Source organism: Pristiophorus japonicus, chromosome 13 (assembly GCF_044704955.1).
Source record: "Pristiophorus japonicus isolate sPriJap1 chromosome 13, sPriJap1.hap1, whole genome shotgun sequence".
In the NCBI taxonomy this organism is placed as follows: domain Eukaryota; kingdom Metazoa; phylum Chordata; class Chondrichthyes; family Pristiophoridae; genus Pristiophorus; species Pristiophorus japonicus.
In genome coordinates this window covers 111,721,374-111,746,386 of record NC_091989.1, presented here as the reverse complement: position 1 = coordinate 111,746,386, position 25,013 = coordinate 111,721,374, and the positions used below count along the sequence as shown (strand labels likewise).

Sequence of the window (25,013 nt, the reverse complement as noted above, 5' to 3'; positions counted from 1 at the left end):
GCTCTTGGGAGAAGGTCGACTCTGAAGGCAAAATCTATTTAAGTGATTTTCAGCAATGAATGGACATTTTTGGAATAAGCTTAAAGATTGCCGTTTTGAATTATTTCAGGAATTAGGTGTAAAACCCCTGATACATTCGCTCCTGGCATGTGCCGGGAGACCATATCGTAACATTGCTTACTCCCAGTCTGTGGTTTTCCATCTGCTAACTTCAATGGATGAAGAATTGCAGGCTAGTATTGCACAATTCTGCAATGAGCATATTGGAATATTTAGTATTATATTCTGGGGTTGTTGTCAAAGTAAGATGGTAGTCAAAAGTATTTTGAAGCATCTCCTCCTCCTTCTCACCAACTGTTTATTGCTAGCTGTTTGTTGATTGGTAGTTTTCATACTACCCATTAGATCAAGAAATTAGAGATAGTCAAAGGATGAATTGAAATACACAGTAGTTAAAACATGAAACATCTCATTTGGTCCAACCAGTCTGTATCAGCATACGACCATACACTTTACATGATTGGTCATTCACCAGAAGAGGTAAATCTATGGCGTGGAAATGAAAAGCAGAACGGAATTTCAGCAGGAGTGCACTTAGAGAGGAGAGCTACAGCCCCAGGTGAAACAGATGATCCTACCTGATATTCTTGTTGCAGTAAATCGTAACCACAACAAAAATGATAAAAGCTCCACAGGCAATCAATGCAATATAATGATTCGCTAAAGCTGAAGGTGAGGTACTGTCACTGCCATGATCCTTTGGGAAAAAAATACTCAGTGTTAACAGATCAAAGCAGCATTTACGTTCTAGTCAGCTTCATTGAAGTAAAATTGGGCGGAGAGTAAACGAGGTGTTACACCCAAACACACCTCGCCGGGCACATTAGATCATAATCAGGCTTTTGCGTTACACTCCACAAATCTGGAATTCTCCAGTGAAACAACTAAATTAGCGGACGTGGCATATTGAGTGGATATCTATGATAACATTTTCTGAAGGAATTTGCATTTGTACAAAATTGTTATCCAGTTTAAGCATTAAAAAGATAGCAGGGCCAATTTTGTCCCCTGGTATAAGTTAATTAAGAAGTGCTGATGCCAATCCATCCTAAATGATTCCCAGTACCAGCTGCAGATTTGGGCAGTGTAACAGACACACCACTGTTGGGGTGGAACATTTCATGTAAGGCAAATTTAAAGGGCTGCTAACAAAACTCCTGAAAGGTGTTGGTAAGGCTCAAAAGGCATCACCGCCCATTAGTAGATTATTCCAAGGCTGAAGGAACAAGGGATTGAGCAACGGCAGGCAAAAATGAAAGGATAGGAAACATAAGATATAAGCTTGAGTCTGAGCAAATGACAGAGCAGCCCAACAACCAATCCACGTTTGATGGCTCCTTAAGTGCACAGTGCATTGCAGCATGCCTAGATAGAGAAAGCACGTTTCTGTCTCTGGCTGTACCAGCCTTGCACTACATTGTAGTTTCAGGTGTCTTTCAGCAGGTGACAGAGCTCTGCACCTGGCTCGCTGATGACTCATGAAGACAGTTTCCCATGGTTGTCGACAGGTTGATGTGCCAGAACCTGCATATATAGATGGTGGGATCATGGCAGAGGCTGCTAATCTGGATTCACTGGCTTTTGATCACCCTGACAGGCTTTCTTCTAACAACTGTCAATAAAAACACCGCAAACGGTGACTGGGAACTATTATGAAGTCTCCCACAGTACATGTTAGGCATGTGCATATATTATTGGTGCCACTGGGTCTTCTGTTCCAGGTTTATTTGGGAATAGGAGCCTTTGCATGCAGAAACCTGCCCCGATATTCCTCCCAATTTTGCTGGGCACTGCACAGGCTCAGCAGAACTGAGGTGCACTGTGTCTGTCCAGGCCTCAGAGTGCCTTATTTGGTGAGCCAAGTTATTTCATAGCCCAGTTGCTCCTTCCCCCACCTCCCCTACTTACAGCTGCCTATTTTACGTTCAAAAAATTGGCACTGGGCCTCCAAACTGCTTTGTGATCTTTCTTGCCTGATGTACAACAGTACTGTGGTCAAAGGCATTTTGAGGTGAGATTGTTTTAGCCAACCCCTAATAAATATATGTAAATGAGGGTCCTATTCCTGTTTGGTCAAGGCTACCTCTTTGGGCCAAGCTTTTGGTCATCTGTCCTAATATCTCCTTATGTGGATCGCCACAACCCCATACGACAGGCGGCAACAAACAGCAGCAGGCATCATATCTGCGGCCACGGCTGCAGCCTGCTTTGGAGTGTTCCCCGTCAGACTGGAAGCCAAGCCTGTCAATCAGGCTGACTTCCGGACAGGGAACCTATCAAACTAAAACTACACACGCTGTGGAGTCAAAACTCTCCAACATTAACTATTTAGATGAAGGAATTGAGTGTAATATCTCCAAGTTTGCAGATGACACTTAACTGGGTGGCGGTGTGAGCTGTGAGGAGGACGCTAAGAGGCTGCAGGGTGACTTGGACAGGTTAGGTGAGTGGGCAAATGCATGCAGATGCAGTATAATGTGGATAAATGTGAGGTTATCCATTTTGGGGGCAAAAACACAAAGGCAGAATATTATCTGGATGGCAGCAGATGAGGAAAAGGGGAGGTGCAACGAAACGTGGGTGTCATGGTTCATCAGTCACTGAAAGTGGGCATGCAGGTACAGCAGGCCATGAAGAAGGCAAATGGTATGTTAGCCTTCATAGCTAGGGGATTTGAGTATAGGAGCAGGGAGGTCTAACTGCAGTTGTACAGGGCCTTAGTGAGGCCTCACCTGGAATATTGTGTGCAGTTTTGGTCTCCTAATCTGAGGAAGGACGTTCTTGCTCTTGAGGGAGTGCAGCGAAGGTTCACCAGACTGATTCCAGGGATGGCTGGACTGTCATATGAGGAGAGACTGGATCAACTGGGCCTTTATTCACTGGAGTTTAGAAGGATGAGAGGGGATCTCAAAGAAACGTATAAGATTCTGACAGGACTGGACAGGTTAGATGCGGTAAGAATGTTCCCGATGTTGGCGAAGTCCAGAACCAGGGGACATAATCTTAGGATAAGGGGTAGGCCATTTAGGACTGAGATGAGGAGAAACTTCTTCACTCAGAGAGTTGTTAACCTGTGTAATTCCCTGCCGCAGAGAGTTGTTGATGCCAGTTTATTGGATATATTCAAGAGGGAGTTAGATATGGCCCTTACGGCTAAGGGGATCAAGGGATATGGCGAGAAAGCAGGAAAGGGGTACTGAGGGAATGATCAGCCATGAACTTATTGAATGGTGGTGCAGGCCGAATGGCCTACTCCTGCACCTATTTTCTATGTTTCTATGTTTCTATGCGGAGAAACCCGAACTTCCGGGTATCCCAACACAAACCCACCCACCCACCCCCGCCTATTCAGCCCACTCCTGTCAAGATTCAGCCCATAATCTACAGCGAGGCCATTCAGGAGAAAAATCAGGAAGCACTTTTTTACACAAAAGGAAGTAGAAATCTGGAACTCTCTCGTCCAAAAGGCATTGGCTGTTGGATCAATTGCAACTTTCAAGACCGAAGTGGATACATTTTTGTCATGTAAGGGTATCAAGGAATATGGTGCAAGATGGTAAAATGGAGACGAGGTGCAGATTAGCCATGATCTAACTGAATGGTGGAGCAGGCTCGAGGGGCTGAATGGTCTATTGTGTTCCTAATTATCGTATGTACCTCAAGGAATGTTTGGCGGCAGTGAGCCCAAGATTCCAAAAGGTACCCCCATTAGGGACTTCAACTGCAAGCCTCTCCCACGGGATGGATTTAGGTTTTAAGGAGCCCGTCTTCAAACTGGAACAAAAATCTTTAGCTGCAAAATCAGCAGAAAGCATTCCCAGCACTCTCTGGGCAATTGCCATTCACCTTCCTCCAAGCTGCACTGCAGGGACATTCCCTGCAGAAAGCCGACACTCTGTTTCTATGGGTGCTCCTGATCTGTGACCAGCAGGAATGTAGGAAAGCTGGTCACATGTCGGAGTGACATCATATGACCCTTATTTACATGTCTCTTAAATGTCTGCTTATTTCAGCTACTCCTAATTGCATGTGAAGAGCAGGCAGGCAGGCAGGAAAATTCATCAGAGGGGCAACAGGTGAAATTCTCAAATTTCCTGCGTTCCGAGCTCCTAAAACAGGTGCACTATGGCCATGAGGCTGGGCAAAATCGACTCTACTTGGTGTGCGGTGCAAATTAAATGTGACAAAGTATGACCAAATCTGAACAAGCTGCACCAATCACTTGAACTCGGAATGCCTCTATCTTGAATATTGCCAAAACCTCATCACTAACCCAACAGCAGAGGTCCCTGGCTTCAACCTCTCTCGAAGACAGTGGACGGCGCTCAACCCAATCTGCACAGGGCACAGACGATGCAGTCACCTGCTTCACAAGTGGAAGATGAGGGACGACCCGAAGTGTGACTGTGACCATGAGTCCCAGACCACGGAACACATCACATCAACCTGCCCACTAAGGCACCCCATTTCTCCACTCGGCATCTCAGGAGGCCATCGATTGGTCATCCCATTATAAACTTTTCCCATCATACCAAAGTTGTAGTATTGACAACATAACTATCTCTAATAATCATCAATGGCACTCTTGTGATCACACAAGGATGGAATTCATTAATATGGTGAATGCTGACTTCACTGTGCTCAAACTACACTGATTAGGATCAAGTGATCACACAGCGTGGTGAAAGATTAATACAGCTGCTTCCACCCATACAGAATAAGATGAAATACACAGAGTAATGCACAGTATCATTCGTACCAGTAACACAGCAAAATGGGTCAAGTGGTCGCACTTGCAGGTGATGTTATTAAATTCAGTTTCTGTCGTACAACCAGCCTCACTCCAATCACCACTACTTGTGCTCCCTGTAATGAAAAGTTACAAAGTCAGCGGCTGTTCCTTTACTCATCAGTTCCAGAACTAATTAAGTAACTAATAAAATGATTTTCTACCTGTTTTGAAATCCCAAAAGACACATTTTCCAACTGATTGATTCTAAAATGAAATTGAGTTACAATAATCAAGGACTGTCAGTCATATAAATAATTGATTTTAGTAAGTTGAATAATGAAGAATGAATTTTTTTTTTCTTACCGGCAATGATACGTTCTGAAACTCAATGATCACTGGGTATTTGAGATTTTTAATGGTGACATTCACCACTTTTATTCCAACGACAAGATTGTTTAATACAGTGCTGTTATTGTGACCCTGTAGACACAACATAAACATCATGTAAATTTCTCGAACCAAGTACGGAATATTGTTGGTTACTTTAGACAAGAATAAATTTGAAAACTTTTTACACATGGAATAAATTAGCAATGAGTTGCATCAAAGCTGGTCAGAATCCATTCTTCTGCTTTGTTATTTCTTGTATCTGCCGGTGAAGCTCCCATGGCATTGCCCACAGAAAGTCAGGACAATTTTGTATTACACTAAATGAGGCAGAATCAAAAGCATTTCTGAATGGTGCGAGTGGGCAGCTACAGTTAAGCTACCCATCTCTACCAAAACAGAGGCAGCAGAGCTTTGCACACACATATTTGGTGCATGTGTAGGAATCGCCTCACCAACATTACAAAAAGATGATTGAGACTGGGTTAGTACATTGGCCTTTCACCTTTGAGGGCCTTGTTTCCAATCCAATCTAACTGATCAAATAGGAGTCTCTTTTCTCAAATAGGAGACTATTGATCCAGGATGCTGAATGTGGGGAGCAGAAAAGTTCCCGCTGTGTAGCTGGAAGTGATCTCCTGATCTTGGTACACAGTAAAGGGACACTTACTCTGTAGCTAATTGACCTGACATCAGGTGACACACTGGAAAGTGTTTTGCATTGCCGTAGATGGATGGTCAGTGTTTCTATTCCCCAGTTGCTCGTAGGAGCAATAGCTTCAGTAATTTTCCCAGCTAGTTAAAAGTGCCCCAGAATACTGTGCTGCTCAATTCTTTTGCAAATGCACAATATTTTGCAGTATAAGTGGAGGTTGGTTACAGTTGGTAGGAATGTACTGGCCGGTAGTGGAAAAATCTTTAAATGGAAATCCAGCATGTAGGAAAGATTTATGTTTGAAAATCAAAGCGATGCAAAGGATGAGGGAAACTGACATGGAACTTGCTGCTCCCATAGGGCCCAAGTTTCGAGCCGCGCCTAGAACGGCGCAGTCCCAACCTGGACGCCCGTTTTTCGCGCCACAAAGTGCGCCTAAAAAAAACTCCAGATTCTCTAGCTCCCTGCAGGTCCACTGGCCCTCGGCACAGCGCAGCAGGAGCTGTAGGGGATGGAGCCAGGTCCCTGCGCTGAAAACAGTGCGGGGACCTCTGCACATGCGCGCTACAGTGGGCACGCAAGTGCAGTAGCTCATGGCGCCCGTAACAGTGTGGGAGAGGCCCGAAGCACGCAGCCCCTAGCCCTGGCCGAATGGCCTCACTGGGGCTGCGTGCATAAGGCTCCTCCCACGCCCCAGCTCCTGCTTCCTCCCGACCCAACTCGACTCCCGCTTCCCGCCTCCGGACCGGACCCGACACCGACCTGACTCCCGCTTCCCCGCCCCCCCCCTGCCCTCGGACCGGACCCGACACCGACCTGACTCCCGCTTCCCGCCCCCCCTCCCCCCGCCCCCCGACCGGACCGGACCCGCCCCCGGACTGGACCCGACCCGACTCCCGCTCCCCCCACCCGGCGCCCCCGCGCCCCCACCTCCGGTCCGGACCCGACACCGACACTGACTCCCGCTCCGCCGCCCCCCCCCACCGACCCTGCCTCCGGACCAGACCTGACACCGACTCCCGCTTCCCCCCTGCCCCCCCCCCCCGCCCCCGGACCAGACCCGACACCAACACCGACTCCCGCCTCCACCACCCCCCCGCCCCCACCTCCGGACCAGACGTGACACCGACACCGACTCCCGCTTCCCCCCTTCCCCCCCCGCCCCCGGAGCGGACCCAACACCGACCCGACTCCCGCCTCCACCACCCCCCCGCCCCCACCTCCGGACCAGACCCGACACCGACACCGACTCCCGCTTCCCCCCTTCCCCCCCCCCGCCCCCGGACCAGACCCGACACCGACACCGACTCCCGCTTCCCCCCTTCCCCCCCCGCCCCCGGAGCGGACCCAACACCGACCCGACTCCCGCCTCCACCACCCCCCCGCCCCCACCTCCGGACCAGACCCGACACCAACACCGACTCCCGCTTCCCCCCTGCCCCCCCCCCGCCCCCGGAGCGGACCCAACACCGACCCGACTCCCGCCTCCACCACCCCCCCGCCCCCACCTCCGGACCAGACCCGACACCGACACCGACTCCCGCTTCCCCCCTGCACCCCCCCCGCCCCCGGAGCGGACCCAACACCGACCCGACTCCCGCCTCCACCACCCCCCCACCCCCACCTCCGGACCAGACCTGACACCGACACCGACTCCCGCCTCCACCACCCCCCCGCCCCCACCTCCGGACCAGACCCGACACCGACACCGACACCGACTCCCGCTTCCCCCCCTTCCCCCCCCGCCCCCGGAGTGGACCCGACACCGACCCGACTCCCGCCTCCACCACCCCCCCGCCCCCACCTCCGGACCAGACCCGACACCGACCCGACTCCCGCTCCCCCACCCGCCCCCGGACTGGATCCGACCTGACCTCCCTCCCCCTGACCTGACCTCCCTCTTCCTCCCTCCCCCCGACCCGAACCGAACCGAACCGACCTCCCTCCCACCAACCCCCCGACCCGACCTAACACCACCTACCTGTAAATCTGGTGCTGGGGACGGGCCCAGCCTGAAGTCTCGGGCCCGGCACGTTCAGCCTCCCTCCCCCTTCTCCTTCCCCCCGCCCCCCCATCTCCTTCCCCCTCCCATCTCCTTCCCCCCCTTCCCCCCATCTCCTTCCCCTCATCTCCTTCCCCCCCCCAATCTCCTTTCCCCCCCCAATCTCCTTCCCTCCATCTCCTTTCACCCCTTCTCCTTTATCCCCTTCTCCCCCCTCCCCTTCTCCCCCCCTCCCCTTCTCCCCCATCCCTCCCCCTTCTCCCCCATCCCTCCCCCTTCCCTCCCTCTGCTCCCTCCCTCTCTCCCTCTACCCCCCTCCTCCCCCTCCCCTCGCTGTCAGAAACACAGACACTGACAGATAGAGAATGAGAGACACACAGACAGACAGAGAGATAGAGACGCTGACAGAGACACACTGCGGGGGGCGGGGGGGAGGGCATCCCAGCACGCTGTTGGAGGGCTCCAGGTGCTGCAGTCGGTAAGTAGAAAATGTTTTATTTATTGATATTCTTTTTTTTTAATTTCTTATTAATTTTTTTTGATTGATTTATTGGTTGATTTATTGATGTATTTATCATTTATTATTGATGATGGCTCTTTATTTGTAAAACTGTAGTGTTTAATGTTTGTAAACTTCCCTTTAAACCCCCCTACGCCTGATTTTCTAAAGTGTAGACAAGGTTTTTTCGAGCGTACAAAAATCTTCACTTACTCCATTCTAAGTTAGTTTGGAGTAAGTTTTCACTGACGAATGTGTGTGTGCATGGTGTGTGTCTGTGTGGTGTGTGTGTGGTGCGTGTGTCTGTATGGTGTGTGTGCGTGTGTGTGTCTGTGTGGTGCGTGTGCGTGTGTGTGTCTGTATGGTGTGTGTGCGTGTGTGTGTCTGTGTGGTGTGTGTGCGTGTGTGTCTTTGTGGTGTGTGCGTGTGTGTGTCTGTGTGTGCCTTCCTCCGTAAGGCCATGACATTTGCATCATGCTGGGTTGAAACATGCCCTCGAGAACTGATCCAGCGCTGCCCTAACACTGAGAAGCTGAGGAAAGCAGCCAGAAAAAGGTCTGTCTCTGTGTAAGTGTGATTCCAAGTTCAATTTTTAAACTGAAGTACGGCTGACTTTGAAGGAATGAGCTGAGCTGTTAACAGGTAAACCTATAGGAAAAATGTGGGAGGTATTCAAAGAAATATTAAGTATAATACCCGACCAATACATACCACTAAAGTGCAAACATTCCACTTGCACAGGCAAGTAACTATGTTCAACTTATGAGGTAAGATGGAATGTAAAACGAAAGGAAATGGTTTACACAAATGGCAAGAACAGTGATAATCCAGCAGAGTGGAAAATATAGAAAGTAACAAAGTGACAGAAGGAAAATATTAAGAACTGCAAAAAGGGAATAGGAAAAAACTTGCAAGTATATAATAGTTAAGAATAAAAGTTTTTTTAAATACCTTTAGAGCAAGAGAGTCTAAGGGAGTTGTGGGCCCATTAACGACAGACACTGGTGACACTGTAATAGTCAGCAATGTGGTAGATTTATTAAACAAGTACAGGTACAGCATCGAAAATCCGGAGTTCCGGAATCCGGACACTGGGATCATACGTGGCAGGTTCGTTCTGAATCCGGAAAATGTTCCGGAATCCGGACCCGCCGCCTCCACCCCCTCCCCCCCCCGCCCCACCCACCGTAGCCACCTCTCTGCCGCTGGACTCACCCCCCTCGGGCCATCGACGTCTCCCCCGCTGCCCCGCTGACCTCTTACCCGCCTTCGGGCCGCTGCCGACCTCTCCCCAGCCAACCTCACCCCTGCCTCGGGCCAACCCTGCCCTGCCACCGCTCGGTCGCCCGACCCCCCCTCCCCTTTCTTACTTATCTTGGCCCAAGCATTTCCGGATTCGGGCTGTCGGAAAGACATTCTGAAATCCGGAAATACCCGAATCTGGGCTTGGGCGTTTCTGGATTCCGGTATTTCCAGAATTACCCAGAATCCAGAACGGCCTCGGTCCTGAGGTTTCCGGATTTCAGACGCTCCACCTGTACATGCCTTTATTAGTCGATGCAGAGAATACAAGAGCAGGGAGGTTATGCTTGAACTGTATAGCCACAGCTAGAGTACTTTGTGTAGTTCTGATCACCACATTTCAGGAAATTTGTGATTGCACGAGAGAGGATGCAAAGAAGACTTACAAGGATGTTGCCTGGACTGGAGGATTTTAGCTATGTGGAAAGATTGGATTGGTTGGGTCTGTTTTCTTTGGAACAGAGGAGGCTGAGGGGAGACCTTATTGAGGTGTATAAAATTATGAGGGGCCTAGATATAGTGGATAGGAAGGACCTATTTCCCTTAGCAGAGGGGTCAACAACCAGGGGGCATAGATTTAAAGTAATTGGGAGGAGGTTTAGAGGGGAGTTGAGGGGAAGTTTTTCCCCAAAGGGTGGTGGGTGTCTGGAACTCACTGACTGAAAGGGTGGTAGAGGCAGAAACCCTCACCACTTTTAAAAAGTGCTTGGATGTGCACTTGAAGTGCCGTAACCTACAGCGCTATGGACCAAGAGCTGGAAAGTGGGATTAGGCTGGATAGCACTTTATCGGCCGGCGTGGACACGATGGGCTCAAATGTCCCCTTTCCGTGCTGTAAATTTCTCTGATTCTATAATTGTAGAATACCGGTGAGTCAAACCATCAACTCGGCACAGCAAGAGTTAAACAATAATGTGCACAAATAGCTAAAAATATCTCACCAGTTAAAGTGCTCAATGAATAGAATGCAGAAAGTGATATCATTATTGACATAATTATAAGTAGGGTTAAATACTCTTACTGCCATTTGATAAAATCCATGTTCCCATTTCTCATTTAGAAAAGAGTAACTGTGATTCTAATTACGTTACCTGGAACAGTGATGTATTCTTGTATATAGTAAAAATGATTCGAGATGTAGTTGTATTAAAGTGGTTACTACTGTTGTGTAGGAGTGTTGGTGGCAGTTCGATCTTAATCGCTGGGTCCAAGGTAGAGAGATTCCTCTGCGTTTTATGTTTAAGAAAAAAATATAAATTAATTGGTTATCTGGTTGCAATCTGAAATGACATTTCACTTCTTACATTTAGGAGTAACATGCTCAAAGCGTCTGGTTGGGTGAAAGTGGTTACCTTTAGTGGGAAATCTGGACATTTGCTGTGAGGGTTATTTATCGCTACTGGTCGTAACCACCACATCAAAATATAGTAACAGGGGCCTGGGACCAGACAAATGATCACGGCCATCAGATAAGGAAGAGTGGAAAGCTTAAGCAATAATTGGAAGTTGGGTCACAACATCGGAAGTATAATTGTTGGGATCACCCCAAAGCCATTTGAACTCACTGCTGGAATTCTTCTCTACTAGGAATAGGATTCAAGTTCAGTGCTACACGAGAAAACGTCTGGGGGAATTTTAACTTAACTGGCCTAATGGGAAACTGATGCAACAGGGCAACCCATTTTACACGCCGCTGGATTTTACTTTCTATTGGAGTGTGTAAAATCGATGCTGATCTGCTGGGTTTCCCAGTACTACGACCACCCCCACCCACCCCGTAAATATCAGGGCTGTTAATTCAGGATCAGACAATCACTCATTTTCTTAACAAGAAATGAAAAGAGAAGTGTATGTTTGGGGGTGGGGATGGGTGGGGCGGGGGGTGGGATGGGGGACGGGACAGAAAGCAAGTGAACATCATACATTCAAATTATTAGCAATAACAAAAGCAAGATATTGCAGTACTGAGAAGAGAGATACATCACAGCATGGCCGGGCAGATACTCCTCCTGCCACAAGTCCTCTAACTGGGCGACAAGTGACATTGTCCACACTTCCAACTGACACCACAAGAATCCCAACAGACTCACCGTATCTGGATTAGGAAACTCGACTCCTGTGAAATTTTCAGTGTTTATTTTTAGAATGTAAAATGCTATATATTCTGTTTCGCCAACTTCACTTTCCCCTTCGAAATGTATCTCCATGAATATATTTTCCAGATATGAGATGATTGAAGATCTATAAAAGAACGACAATGCAAGAATATTACTGACTGGGAAATAGCTAACAATAGAGGGTAAGGATTAATTTGCTGAGTGTGTGTTGATCAGGATTAATGATGTTTTATGGTGCAGTGGCCTGAGGCCAACAATGCACCCAAGGGTGCCTGAGCACTGGGTGGGTGGGGAAGGCGCAAGTGGAAAGAGGCTGAAGCTCGTGCACAAGCTGGGCGCTAGGCTCATTAGGCCTCTGTCTTTAATGTAAATATGGCAGCTGACCCATAATGCAGCTGGAGCTTCAGTTACTCATTAGGAACAGATGCTGAACGCGAGGTTACATTCCCGATTAAAATAAATTCTCACAAGTTACTGCCAGCTGGCCCGAACACCCCGGGATCTGCCCACTTCCTGTTAGCCAGTCAATTGCCTAGTGGAACAGTGCAGGCAGGCGTTGCTCGATAAAGTGCTCCATGCATGTCGAGAGTCACTTGGATTGAGACAAAATTATGTAAATTAGCTGACCGGGAATTAGCTGGTGTGGTCAGCACATTTGTACACAGGTACTGAGTGACTTTGTCAGAGCCATTGAGTTTACTCACTTGTTAACCATAACCAAAGGTGCATAAATGATGGAAAGTATAGTTCTGAGTAGGAGAAAGGAGATCTCCGAAAGTCCACTTATTCAAGAAGACTCCACATTATTGCAGACTGTAGGAGGCAATCTCACCAGAGGAGGCCACCCACTCATAACAGCAGCTTCAGCAAATGTAGGATGGCACTGTGCAGAGGGTGAACACATGTCTCCCACTCACTGCACTTGGAAGGATTGCAGATAGTGGGGTTGATCACCAATGTGATTATTGAGAGTAACTAAATGATCTTATCTTCACATATCTCTATCAACATGACTGTCAACGATCATACATTGCTATAGTTGGATGTTCAAGGTGATTGAGGTGTTACACCTGTTCGCCTGAGTAGTTTCAGAAAAGCGAATTATTAAAGCAGATTTATCCAGTATCAATTGCAAAATGGAATACAAAAGGAAGATATCCGGGACATCTCAGCATTATTGGAACAGAAAAGTTGTAGCTGAGAAAGATTGATGGTTAAGTGTATACAACTTACTGTATAGGAGCATAGAAACATTAGCAACAAGAGTCGGCCATTCAACCTGTCTTGGCTGATCTACACTTCAATTCCATTTAACTACCTTTGCTCCATAGCCTTGTTTCCCTTGCGAAACAAAAATCTATCTCAGTTTAGAAAGTTCCATTTGTCCCAGCATCCACAGCCTTTTGGGGAAGAGATTTTCAGATTTCCAAGACCCTTTGTGTGCAAAAGTGCTTCCTGATATCACTCCTGATTGGCCTAGCTCTAATTTAAAAACAATGTACTTTATTCTCAAGTCCCCATCACAAGAAATAAATCCTCCATATCTACCCAATCAAATCCTTGAGATTTGTGAATTTGGATTCCCAAATCTCTTTGCTTCTCTACAGTTCCGAGTTTCTCATGACTTCGAAAATACTCTGATTTATCATTCTTGGGTCCAAAGTGGATGTCATCACACTTGACCACATTAAAATTAATTTGCCATTATCAACAAGTCAGGGGACCAATCTTGGTTCAATAAGGATTGAAGAGTATGCCAGGAGCAGTACCAGGCCTACCTAAAAATCAGGTGCCAACCTAGGGAATCTGCAACACAGGATTATATGCATGCTAAACAGCAGAAGTAGCATGCTATAGACAGAGCTAAGCGATCCCACAATCAACAGATCAAAGCTCTGCAGTCCTGCCACATTCAATCATGAATGCTGGTGAACAATTAAACAAGGAACGGGAGGAGGAGGCTCCATGAATATCCTCATCCTCAATGAGTGCAAAAGACGGCTGAAGTGTTAGCAACCATCTTCAGAAAGAAGTGCTAAGTGGATGATCCATATCGGTCTCCTCCTGACGTCCCCACCATCACAGAAGGCAGTTCTCAGCCAATTCGATTCACTTCACATGATATCAAAAAACGTCTGAGCACACAAAGACAATGAGCCCCGACATCCCGGCTGTCGTGCTGAAGACTTGTGCTCCAGAACTAGCCACGTCATTAGCCAAGCTGTTCCAATACAGCTATAACACTGGCATCTCCCCGACAATGTGGAAAACTGCTCAGTTATGTCCTGTCCACAAAAAGCAGGACAAATCCAATCTGTCCAATACCACCCAATCAGTCTACTCTCAATCATCAGCAAAGTGAAGGAAGCTGTCGTTCACAGTGCTATCAAGCGACACTTACTCACCAATAACCTGCTCACCAATGCCCAGTTTGGGTTCCGCCAGGACCACTCAGCTCCAGAACTCATTACAGCCTTGGTCCAAACATGGACAAAAGAGTTGAATTCCAGAGCTGAGGTAAGAGTGACTGCCCTTGACATCAAGGCAGCATTTGACGGAGTGTGGCATTAAGGAGCCCTAATAATACTGAAGTAAATGGGAATCAGGGGGAAAACTCTCCACTGGCTGCAGTCATACCTAGCATAAAGGAAGATGGTTGTGGTTGTTGGAGATTAATCATCACAGCCCCAGGACATCGCTGCAGGAGTTCCTCAGAGCAGTGACCAAAGCCCAACCATCTTCAGCTGCTTCGTCAATGACCTTCCCTCCATCATAAGGGAAGAAGTGGGGATGTTTGCCGATGACAGCACTATGTTCAGTGCCATTTGCAACTCCTCAGATAATGATGCAGTCCATGCCCAAATGCAGCAAGACCTGGATGGCATTCAGGCTTGGGCTGATATGTGGCAAGTAGCATTTGCACCACACATTTGCCAGGCAATGTCTATTTCCAACAAGCGAGAGTCTAACCACTGCCCCTTGACTTTCAACAGCATTACCATTGCTGAATCACCCACCATCAACATCTTAGGGATCATCATTGATCAGAACCATAACTGAACCAGCTGCATAAGTACCTTGGCAACAAGAGCAGGTCAGAGGCAGCATATTCCGTGGCGAGTGTCTCACCTCCTGACTCCCCAAAGCCTATCCACCATCTACAAGGCACAAGTTAGGAGTGTGATGGAATAATCTCCACTGGCCTGGATGAGTGCAGCTCCAACAACACTCAAGAAGCTTGACACCATCCAGGACAAAGCAGTGATTGATTGCCACCTCATCCATTTAGCATTTACTCCCTCCTTAAACATTTACTCCCTCCACCACCAGCGCACCATGGCTGCAGTGTGTACCATCTACAAGATGCACTGCAGCAACTTGCCCCGGCATCTTTGGCAACACTTCCCAAACCCACGACCTTTCGGGCCTAGAAGGACCAGGGCAGCAGGTGCATGGTAGCATCATTACCTGCAAGTTCTCCTCCAAGTTGCACACCGTCCTGACTTGGAAGTACTTCGCCGTTCCTTCATTGTCGCTGGGTCAAAGTCCTGGAACTCTCTCCATAACAGCACTGTGGGCGTACCTTCACCGCACAGACTGCAGCAGTTCAAGAACACAGCTCACCACCACCTTCTGAAGGGTAATTGGGATGGGCAATAAATCCTGGCCTTGCCAGTGCCGCCCACATCCCATGAACGAATAAGAAAAACATGGCGCCAATCAGAGTACACATCCTTTATCCTCACTCTGTCTCCTACCTCTCAACCAATTTCCAACCCAAGTCAAAAGCCTACCTCCAATTCCTTGTGTTCTCAGTTATGCTAACAATCTTTTACATGGCACATTATTGAATGCTTTCTGGAACTCCATAAACATAACACCCATCGACACTCCCTTATCTACCTTATTAGTGACCTCCTGAAAAAATTCAACTAGATTAGTATTACCCTTACCCTTAACAAATACTCTTCAAGTGCTCAGTCACTCTATCTAATGAGAGAGTCGAGTAGCTTCCCCACAACTGATGTTAAACTGACAGGTCTGTAGCCACCTGGGCCACAATATTCCCAGCCCTGCGAGAGCCGGTTTGGAGGCGGGCCAGCTGTCTAAATGGCCGAGATTGACAGTGGGTCGGGAACTTGCTCTAAACCCACCTCCTCATATGTTTCTCAACTGTCAGGTCCGCGTGCGGATCGCAGACCCGACACCAAGCGACGGGCCAATTAATTAACGTACTTTACAGGTAGTTTATTGCTATTTAAGAGGATTAAAAGCAGGCACTAACAATTTTACCAACTTTTTGACTTGTTTTCTGTCCCTCAAGTTTCACCCCAGGTAAGTGTGTCGGGCTCTCAGTGACTCTCCTTTGCTTTGGCTGGTTGACAGCTGGAGAAGTGGTGTAAAAGCTACCATTTCACAGCTGTTCACTTTCCAATATCAAAAGCTGAATCCTTCAGGATTTGGAATAAACTTTTGAACTATATGCAGTTTGGAAGTGTTTGCAGTGAACTCTCTATTCACTGTCACCTCCTTGGAGCAACCTCTCACCATTGACAAATCGCTTCTGACATCTCAACCTCACCTCCCATCTATTCCAGCAGCATCGATGCCCTTGAAAAATTCTCACCTTGGTCCTCAGAATCCCACCATGATCATCCCCAACATCATTATACACACCTGCATCTCCAACAACAACAACCTTCTCCGCAATCAGCTGATGCTGCACCGGACACAGGGCATCAGCACCCAACCATATTACTGTCTGGGAGGCCAGCAATAGCCTCACCATGAACATGTTTACTTCACTTGATGCTGTGCACCCTGGTTGCCACATGATGCACTAGGTTGGCACCACCCCACACCAGCTCCATAAAGCATCCCAGCATTGCCAAGCCATTCCTTTCACATTCATCACCTTTGTGGGGGGTACCCATATGTCTCACCATTCACTACACCTCACTAAGCAAGGTAGGTTGGTGTGAGTAAGGATCTGCAGGGGTAGAGTAGGGAAGGCAGAGTGTTGGGGATGTGATGAGTGGCACAGTAGGATGAGGTTGAGTGTGGCTTTGCAGTAACATTTCGTGATCTACTGAGCTCATTGAAGATTTGGTCCAACTGCAGCCAGGTCCTCCTGATGACATCCCTGCTTGTGCCCTTCTGTGCAATATTCAACCAGGCTGCGTTGGTGTCCTGGGGAGGTCTCTTCCACCCATTGGAAGGAAAGAGGACCTCCTTGCATGCTGTGACTCTCTCCGTAAGCATCTGGGGGGAGTGATGTGAGTGCCTGGTGCAGCCATGTACTTCTGTGCAATGCTTGTCTGTGTTTACACCCCCTCAATGCGGCAGAACACTGACCGAAGAATTGTGAAAATCAATGTGGACATGGTCCCTTTAAGGAAACCAGCTGACGACACATCATCAAATTATATCATCAGACCTGCTTCTTGTTAATTGTCTGGGAACCTCGTAGGGCGGGCTTAACAAGCCTAATCCAGAGAAGATTGCTTCAAGAGAGTGGGATGGAGCCGGGAGCGGGTTTCCCACACGCCAACGAAGATTATAAAGATTGTTGGAGGCACATGCAGACTTAAAGGAAAATAATATAGATCAGTGCCCATAGCAGCTGTGTTGTTTCACATACCAGCTGCTGTCCTACAAGGGGTTTATGTTCCCCTTGATGTGTAGCTGTTCTTCTTTGGTCAGCTTACATAGGTCTCTTTAAATGGCAGTGTTGTGTAACATGCAACATACGATAATTATTCTGCAAAGTCAATCAGGCCATTAGGCAAGGGATCTCCAGAGCGGTTTAAACATTGGAAATGCTGGTTTAACAACCCAAAGGCTTGCGTTGTGATAGTTCCATTTCAGGAATATATGTCATTTACAGCATTGTCTTGAAGTGTGGGGGGCTCTGGCCATGCATGCAATTAAATAGAATAGAAGCCATTTTAGGAGTATTTGCAAAATTTAGTGACCACTCCATTAATGCAATACAGAAACTTGCTAGTTTAACATTTTATATCAATTTTAGATGAATTCGCTCATGACAAAATAAGAAATACTGCACAAACACTAATTTGTTGTAAATAGAAATTCTCTCATATCGGTTACTATGAGAGTTGGAAAAGTATTTTCATGTATTACGTTAGAGGGAGGCCAGGTATCTCCTTAAGACTGGGAGTCTAGCGCAGCAGCAGACTGGCAATTTTGTGGAAGGCCAGGAAAACATCAGGCATTATTTGATACATAGACAATTCAAGAAAGATGGCTTATTTCTGTTATATATCAGAAATTGATTGTGTTTTCAGACTGACAATGCATTCTAGAAGAATGGTTACCTACATGTTAGAAATTTGACCAAAACATCTCTGTATGAGACTGGTCACTTTTGTAACTGCACCTGAAGGTGATTCATTTCCATCTCTAACAGTCAGGCTGTGCTGCAAATAAGAACAAGACTGCTTCCAACCTAAATGGAGAAGGAGAGGATATAATGAAGAGGTCAATACAAATAAGCTCGAGTCCATTGAAATCCTTACTGAAAAACTGTAGCAAACACCCCAGAGCATGGCCCCAATGTAAATAAGGTCGCCACATGGCTATTATATTTTGGGAGTGAAATTTCTTTCTCAGCTCTGTAATAAATTGGTAAATGATTTTGGGGGAAATTTCCGTTTTAAACTAAATGGAATAGTGATGACTTTATTCAAATCGTGGACAGAGGAACTTCAACCAGACACGTTAATCAGCTTGTTACAAGTAATGCACAGAGCAACAATCCCACCTTGTTACTGAAGGGATCACATGCATTCTCCTATAATTATTGGAATTTGTGAAATATTCTAACACACTTTAACAATCATTTACAGTGCCTGCTAGTGAGAGCACTCCATTTCCTGCCAGAGGTATCATTTGTGCTATTTTATATTATGATCTACATGGCCACACCCAAATATTGGAGCATAATAAGTTTCACAGGTACATTTCAAGGTTTGTGTCTCATTTACATGTTCAGGACACTTTGGGGTCTCATTCTCTCTTTGTCCACTGATGGGTCTTTATTTTCATTCAATGAATTACGATTCATTTTTAAGAACATTGTGTGCTTCCCATGAGTTTGTGTGTGACTGCAGCACATGGCAGCTCAATCCAGCCGTGTACTTTGTAAATTTGTATTTGAGAGCATGACTGACCTCTACCTCCTGTTACAAGCAGCCATGCTCCACCAATAAAGCAGTATCATCAGTAGCAGCTAAGGAAATTATTGCTCTTAATTTTTATGTAACAGGGTCATTCCAGTCCTTCACTGGCAACATTGGTCATATTACACCGTTCACTAACCACTGTATTATAAAACTGACAGATGTGTTAATTCAGGAAGTTGCCCTAGAACTAGTGGATGCATTGGTGATAATTTTCCAACAGTCTATCGACTCTGGATCAGTTCCTATGGACTGGAGGGTAGCTAATGTAACACCACTTTTTAAAAAAGGAGAGAGAGAGAAAACGGATAATTATAGACCGGTTAGCGTGACATCAAATGTTGGAATCAATCATTAAGGATGAAATAGCAGCGCATTTGGAAAGCAGTGACAGGATCGGACCAAGTCAGCATGGATTTATGAAAGTGGAATCATGCTTGATGAATCTTCTGGAATTTTTTGAGGATGTAACTAGCAGAGTGGACAAGGGAGAACCAGTATATGTGATGTATTTGGACTTTCAAAAGGCTTTTTACAAGGTCCCGCACAAGAGATTGGTGTGCAAAATCAAAGCGCATGGTATTGGGGGTAATGTACTGACGTGAATAGAGAACTGGTTGGCAGACAGGAAGCAGAGAGTCGGGATAAATGGGTCATTTTCAGAATGGCAGGCAGTGAGTAGTGGAGTGCCGCAGGGCTCAGTGCTGGGACCCCAGCTCTTTACAATATACATTAACGATTTAGATGAAGGAATTGAGTGTAATATCTCCAAGTTTGCGGATGACACTAAACTGGATGGCGGTGTGAGCTGTGAGGAGGACGCTAAGCGGCTGCAGGGTGACTTGGACAGGTTAGGTGAGTGGCAAATGAATGGCAGATGCAGTATAATGTGGATAAATGTGAGGTTATCCATTTTGGGGGCAAAAACACGAAGGCAGAATATTATCTGAATGGCGGCAGATTAGGAAAAGGGGAGGTGCAACAAGACCTGGGTGTCATGGTTCATCAGTCACTGAAAGTGGGCATGCAGGTACAGCAGGCGGTGAAGAAGGCAAATGGTATGTTGGCCTTCATAGCCAGGGGATTTGAGTATAGGAGCAGGGAGGTCTTACTGCAGTTGTACAGGGCCTTAGTGAGGCCTCACCTGGAATATTGTGTACAGTTTTGATCTCCTAATCTGAGGAAGGACGTTCTTGCTATTGAGGGAGTGCAGCGAAGGTTCACCAGGCTGATTCCAGGTATGGCTGGACTGTCATATGAGGAGAGACTGGATCAACTGGGCCTTTATTCACTGGAGTTTAGAAGGATGAGAGGGGATCTCAAAGAAACGTATAAGATTCTGACAGGACTGGACAGGTTAGATGCGGTAAGAATGTTCCCGATGTTGGGGAAGTCCAGAACCAGGGAACATAGTCTTAGGATAAGGGGTAGGCCATTTAGGACTGAGATGAGGAGAAACTTCTTCACTCAGAGTTGTTAATCTATGGAATTCCCTGCGCAGAGAGTTGTTGATGCCAGTTCATTGGATATATTCAAGAGGGAGTTAGATATGGTCCTTACGGCTAGGGGATCAAGGGGTATGGAGAGAAAGCAGGAAAGATGTACTGAAGGAATGATCAGTCATGATCTTATTGAATGGCGGTGCAGGCTCGAAGGGCCAAATGGCCTACTCCGGCACCTATTTTCTATGTTTCATCATCATCATGGGCAGTGCCTCGAAATCGAGGAAGACTTGCTTCCCATTTTAAAAGTGAGTTCTCAGGTGACTGAACAGTCCAATACAGGAATTACAGTTTCTGTCACAGGTGGGTCAGACAGTCATTGGAGGAAAGTGTGGGTGGAGAGTCTGGTTTGCCACACGCTCCTTCCGCTGCCTGCGCTTGTTTTCTGCATGCTCTCGGCGACTGCTGGACGAATCACCGCCTAATCCGTTCCGTCATCAACATCAATATAGCCCCAAAGCGATGATGGCAGCAGAAGCAGTGCCGCAGAAAAATCAATGCCAGTGTACTCAAAGACTCAGCTAAGAGAGCCCTATACAGCCAACGCCTCACTGTTAACCTGGTGACCTTGATGACCCCGAGACGCAGAGTGCCCACAGCACTTGGTCTGTCCTTCAGGCCACCATAACCAGTGCCTGCGAAGAGACGCTCGATCACTCAACTAGGAAATACCAAAACTGGTTTGATGTTGAGTTAATTAGGTGCATGGCAACATGCAGCAACCTCACACTGGAACAGAAGCATCAGCAGGACAGGAAGAGTGCTTTATTTCTGGCTCTCCCAGGCTGCAGGGAGTCACAGATTACACCCATATTGGCACTGAGGGCTCCAACTGCAATCTGTTGGTTTAATAATGGGGTTTCATTCCATTAACAAAGGATGGTTTGTGATCACGAGCAGCAGATAATTCATGTAAATAATTGTCTTTGTGATTGTTATATATTTAACCATTTGTAACCTGCATGACACCTGACCACCAGAGGGCTCACCTGTTGGAGTCCCAAGGGATCCCAGCATCTCTTGGGAGCACAGCATATAAGCAGGCCACCCACGAGGTACCTGCACTCTGGAATCTTATTAAAGGAGCTAAGGTCACCCTTGCTCATTACACACAGTACTCAGTCTTAACCTTTATTATGAGTGTAATAATTGGCGACAAGGTAGCGAACAACCGTGCGAAAATGCAAAGAACAGTCGGCATCCTGGAGAAGTTCTCAGAAGGGGACGATTGGGAGGCCTTCGTGGAGAGACTCGACCAATACTTCGTGGTCAACGAGCTGGAAGGGGACGAGAATGCTACCAAACAAAGGGCGATCCTCCTAACTGTCTGTGGGGCAACAACCTACGGCCTCATGAAGAATCTCCTGGTCCTGGCAAAACCAACAGAGAAATCCTACGAAGCCTTGTGTATGCTGGTCCGGGAGCACCTAAGTCCGAAGGTAAGCTTTTTGACGGCGAGATATCGGTTCTACACGTGTCAACGATCGGAGGGCCAGCAATTGGCGCGCTACGTCGCCGAACTGAGGCGCCTCGCAGGACATTGTGAGCTTGAGAGATTCCTAGAATAAATGCTCAGAGACTTTTGTGTATTGGGCATTGGACATGAGACAATCCTTCGCAACTGTTGACAGTAGAAACTCCAAATCTAAGTAAAGCTATAACAATAGCCCAGTCATTTATGTCCACCAGCGACAACACCAAGCAGATTTCGCAGAACAAAGAAGTTTCGGCCAATACTGTGCATAAAGTAATGTTGGCTTTGAGCAGAAATGTACGGGGCAGAACGTACATGCCGGCTGCTGTGGCCCGACCTCAATTGACCCAGAGTCTGCCATCATCTGTTAATGCAAGGCAGTTAACACCCTGTTGACGCTGCGGAGGTGATCATCGGCTCCATCAATGCTGCTTTAAGCACTATGTGTGCAATGGATGCAGAACAATGGAACACCTCCAACGAATGTGCAGGTGAGCTACAAACCCACCACGTTGCAGAGGAAGATCGATCTACAGTGGACCAGGCTGAATTGGAGACTCGTATTGAGGAGGCAGAGGTGTATGGGGTGCATATGTTCACTATAAATGTCCACCAATAATGTTGAAAGTTGAACTGAACGGCATTCCAGTATCTATGGAGCTCAACACGGAGGCAAGTCAGTCCATAATGAGTAAAAAGGCCTTCGACAGGCTGTGGGGAAATAAGGCACACAGGCCCAAGCTCAGCCCCATTCACACCAAACTAAGGACTTACACCAAGGAACTAATCCTTGTAATTGGCAGTGCAGAAGTCAAAGTCTCCTACGACGAAGCAGTGCATGAACTCCCGCTGTGGATTGTATCAGGGGATGGCCCCATGTTGTTTGGCAGAAGCTGGCTAGGAAAAATCTGCTGGAACTGAGATGACATCCGAGTGCTTTCGTCCATCGCCGACGCCTCATGTATCCAGGTTCTGAGCAAGATCGCATCGTTGTTCGAGTCAGGCATTGGAAGCTTCTCGGGGGTGAAAGTGCAGATCCATTTGATTCCCGGTACGCGACCCATCCACCACAAAGCTTTGGTGGTACCATACATGATGCGTGAAAAAGTGGAAATTGAGCTGGACAGGCTGCAACGTGAAGGCATCATCGCGCCGGTGGAATTCAACGAATGGGCTAGTCCAATTGTCCCAGTACTTATTTGGCCTCAAGTTTGAGCTTGAAACTGACCACAAGCCGCTCATATTGCTATTCTCTGAGAGCAAAGGGATTAATACCAATGCCTCTGCCCGCATCCAAAGATGGGCGCTCACGCTGTCAGCATACAGCTATGTAATCCGCCACAGACTGGGCACAGAGAACTGCGCAGATGCTCTCAGTCAGCTGCCATTGCCCACCACTGGGGTGGAAATGGCACAGCCAACGGACTTGTTCATGGTCATGGAGGCATTTGAGAACGAGGAGTTCCCCATTATGGCCCGCCAGGATCCTTAACTGTCCCTGATAAAAAATTGTGTCCTCCATAGGAGCTGGTCCGGTTTCCCAGTGGAGATGCAGAAGGTGATTAAGCCGTTCCATAGAAGCAAAGACGAGTTGTCCCTGCAGGCTGACTGTCTATTGTGGGGGAATCGCGTGGTCTTGCCCAAAAAAGGCAGAGACACATTCATATGCGAACTACACAGCACCCACCCAGGCATCGTAATGATGAAAGCCATAGCCAGATCCCATGTGTGGTGGCCTGGCATTGACTCAGATTTAGAGTCATGCGTGCACCAGTGCAACACTTTCTCTCAGCTGAGCCATGCACCCAGAGAGACACCGCTAAGTTTGTGGTCGTGGCCCTCCAAACCGTGGTTGAGAATCCATGTAGACTATGCGGGCCCATTTCTAGGCAAGATATTTTTGGTTGTCGTGGACGCTTACTCAAAATGGAATGAATGTGCAATAATGTCTGTCAGCACGTCCATGGCTACCATTGAAAGCCTTTGAGCCATGTTTGCCATGCATGGCTTGTCTGATGTCCTAGTCAGCAACAATGGCCTTGTTTCACCAGTGCTGAATTCAAGGAATTCATGACCTGCAACGGGATCAAACACATCACATCTGCCCCGTTCATGCCCGCATCCAACGGCCAGGCAGAACAGGCAATTCAGACCATCAAGCAAAACTTGAAACGAGTGTCGGAAGGCTCCCCGCAGACCCGATTGTCCCGAGTGCTGCTCAGCTACTGCACCAGACCCCACTCACTCACCGGGTTCACCCAGCCGAGCTGTTCATGAAAAGGGCGCTTACAGCAAGGCTCTCTCTTGTCCACCCTGATCTCCATGATCACGTGGAGGGCAAACGGCATCAACAAAGTGTGTACCATGACCGCGCAAATTTGTCACGTGATATTGAGATCAACGATCCTGTGTCTGTGCTCAATTATGGACATGGTCCCAAATGGCTCGCTGGCTCGGTCACAGCCAAAGAGGGGAGTAAGGTGTTTCAGGTCAAATTGGCCAATGGATAAACGCACAGAAAACATTTGGACCAAATCAAATTGCGGTTCACCAACAGCTACGAACAATCTGAAGAGGACACCACCAACTTTGACCCTTCAACACACACACACAAGTGGCAACTGACATCATGGTTGACCACAAAACCGAACTCATCATCCACAGCAGCCCGGCAAGGCTGGCTGCCCAACAGCCGAGTGAAGAACTGACCAACCCACCCACACCTTCATTTGTACCGAGACGATTGACAAGGGAGTGTAAAGCACCAGATCGTCTCACCTTGTAAATAAGTGGACTGTTGACTTCACGGGGGAGTGATGTTATGTATTTAACCCTTTGTAACCTGCATGACACCTGACCACCAGAGGGTCACCTGCTGGAGGCCCAAGGGATCCCAGCATCCCTTGGGGCACAGCATATAAGCAGGCCACCCATGAGGTACCTGCACTCTGGAATCTTATTAAAGGAGCCAAGGTCACCCTTTATGACAGTACTCAGTCTCACCCTTTATTGGGCCCAAGTTTCCGCCCTCTGTAAAAACGGTGCACCTCCATAAAGTGTGCTGACTTTCTGGAATAAAAA

The 25,013-nt window shown here is 47.4% G+C and overlaps 1 protein-coding gene across 1 annotated transcript in view; it reads right to left on the bottom strand.

Annotated features, from left to right (window-relative positions):
• Positions 1–25,013, bottom strand: part of LOC139278170 (adhesion G-protein coupled receptor G2-like) — a 60,760-nt gene that overhangs the window by 5,239 nt on the left and 30,508 nt on the right. Inside the window, exons 6-12 of the mRNA XM_070896823.1 lie at positions 18,097–18,223; positions 11,728–11,878; positions 10,729–10,863; positions 5,156–5,272; positions 5,014–5,056; positions 4,820–4,926; positions 639–757 (exon numbers count right to left, since the gene is read on the bottom strand). Of these exons, the coding sequence (XP_070752924.1) occupies positions 639–757; positions 4,820–4,926; positions 5,014–5,056; positions 5,156–5,272; positions 10,729–10,863; positions 11,728–11,878; positions 18,097–18,223 (799 nt within the window). The remainder of the gene's footprint in view (positions 1–638; positions 758–4,819; positions 4,927–5,013; positions 5,057–5,155; positions 5,273–10,728; positions 10,864–11,727; positions 11,879–18,096; positions 18,224–25,013) is intronic.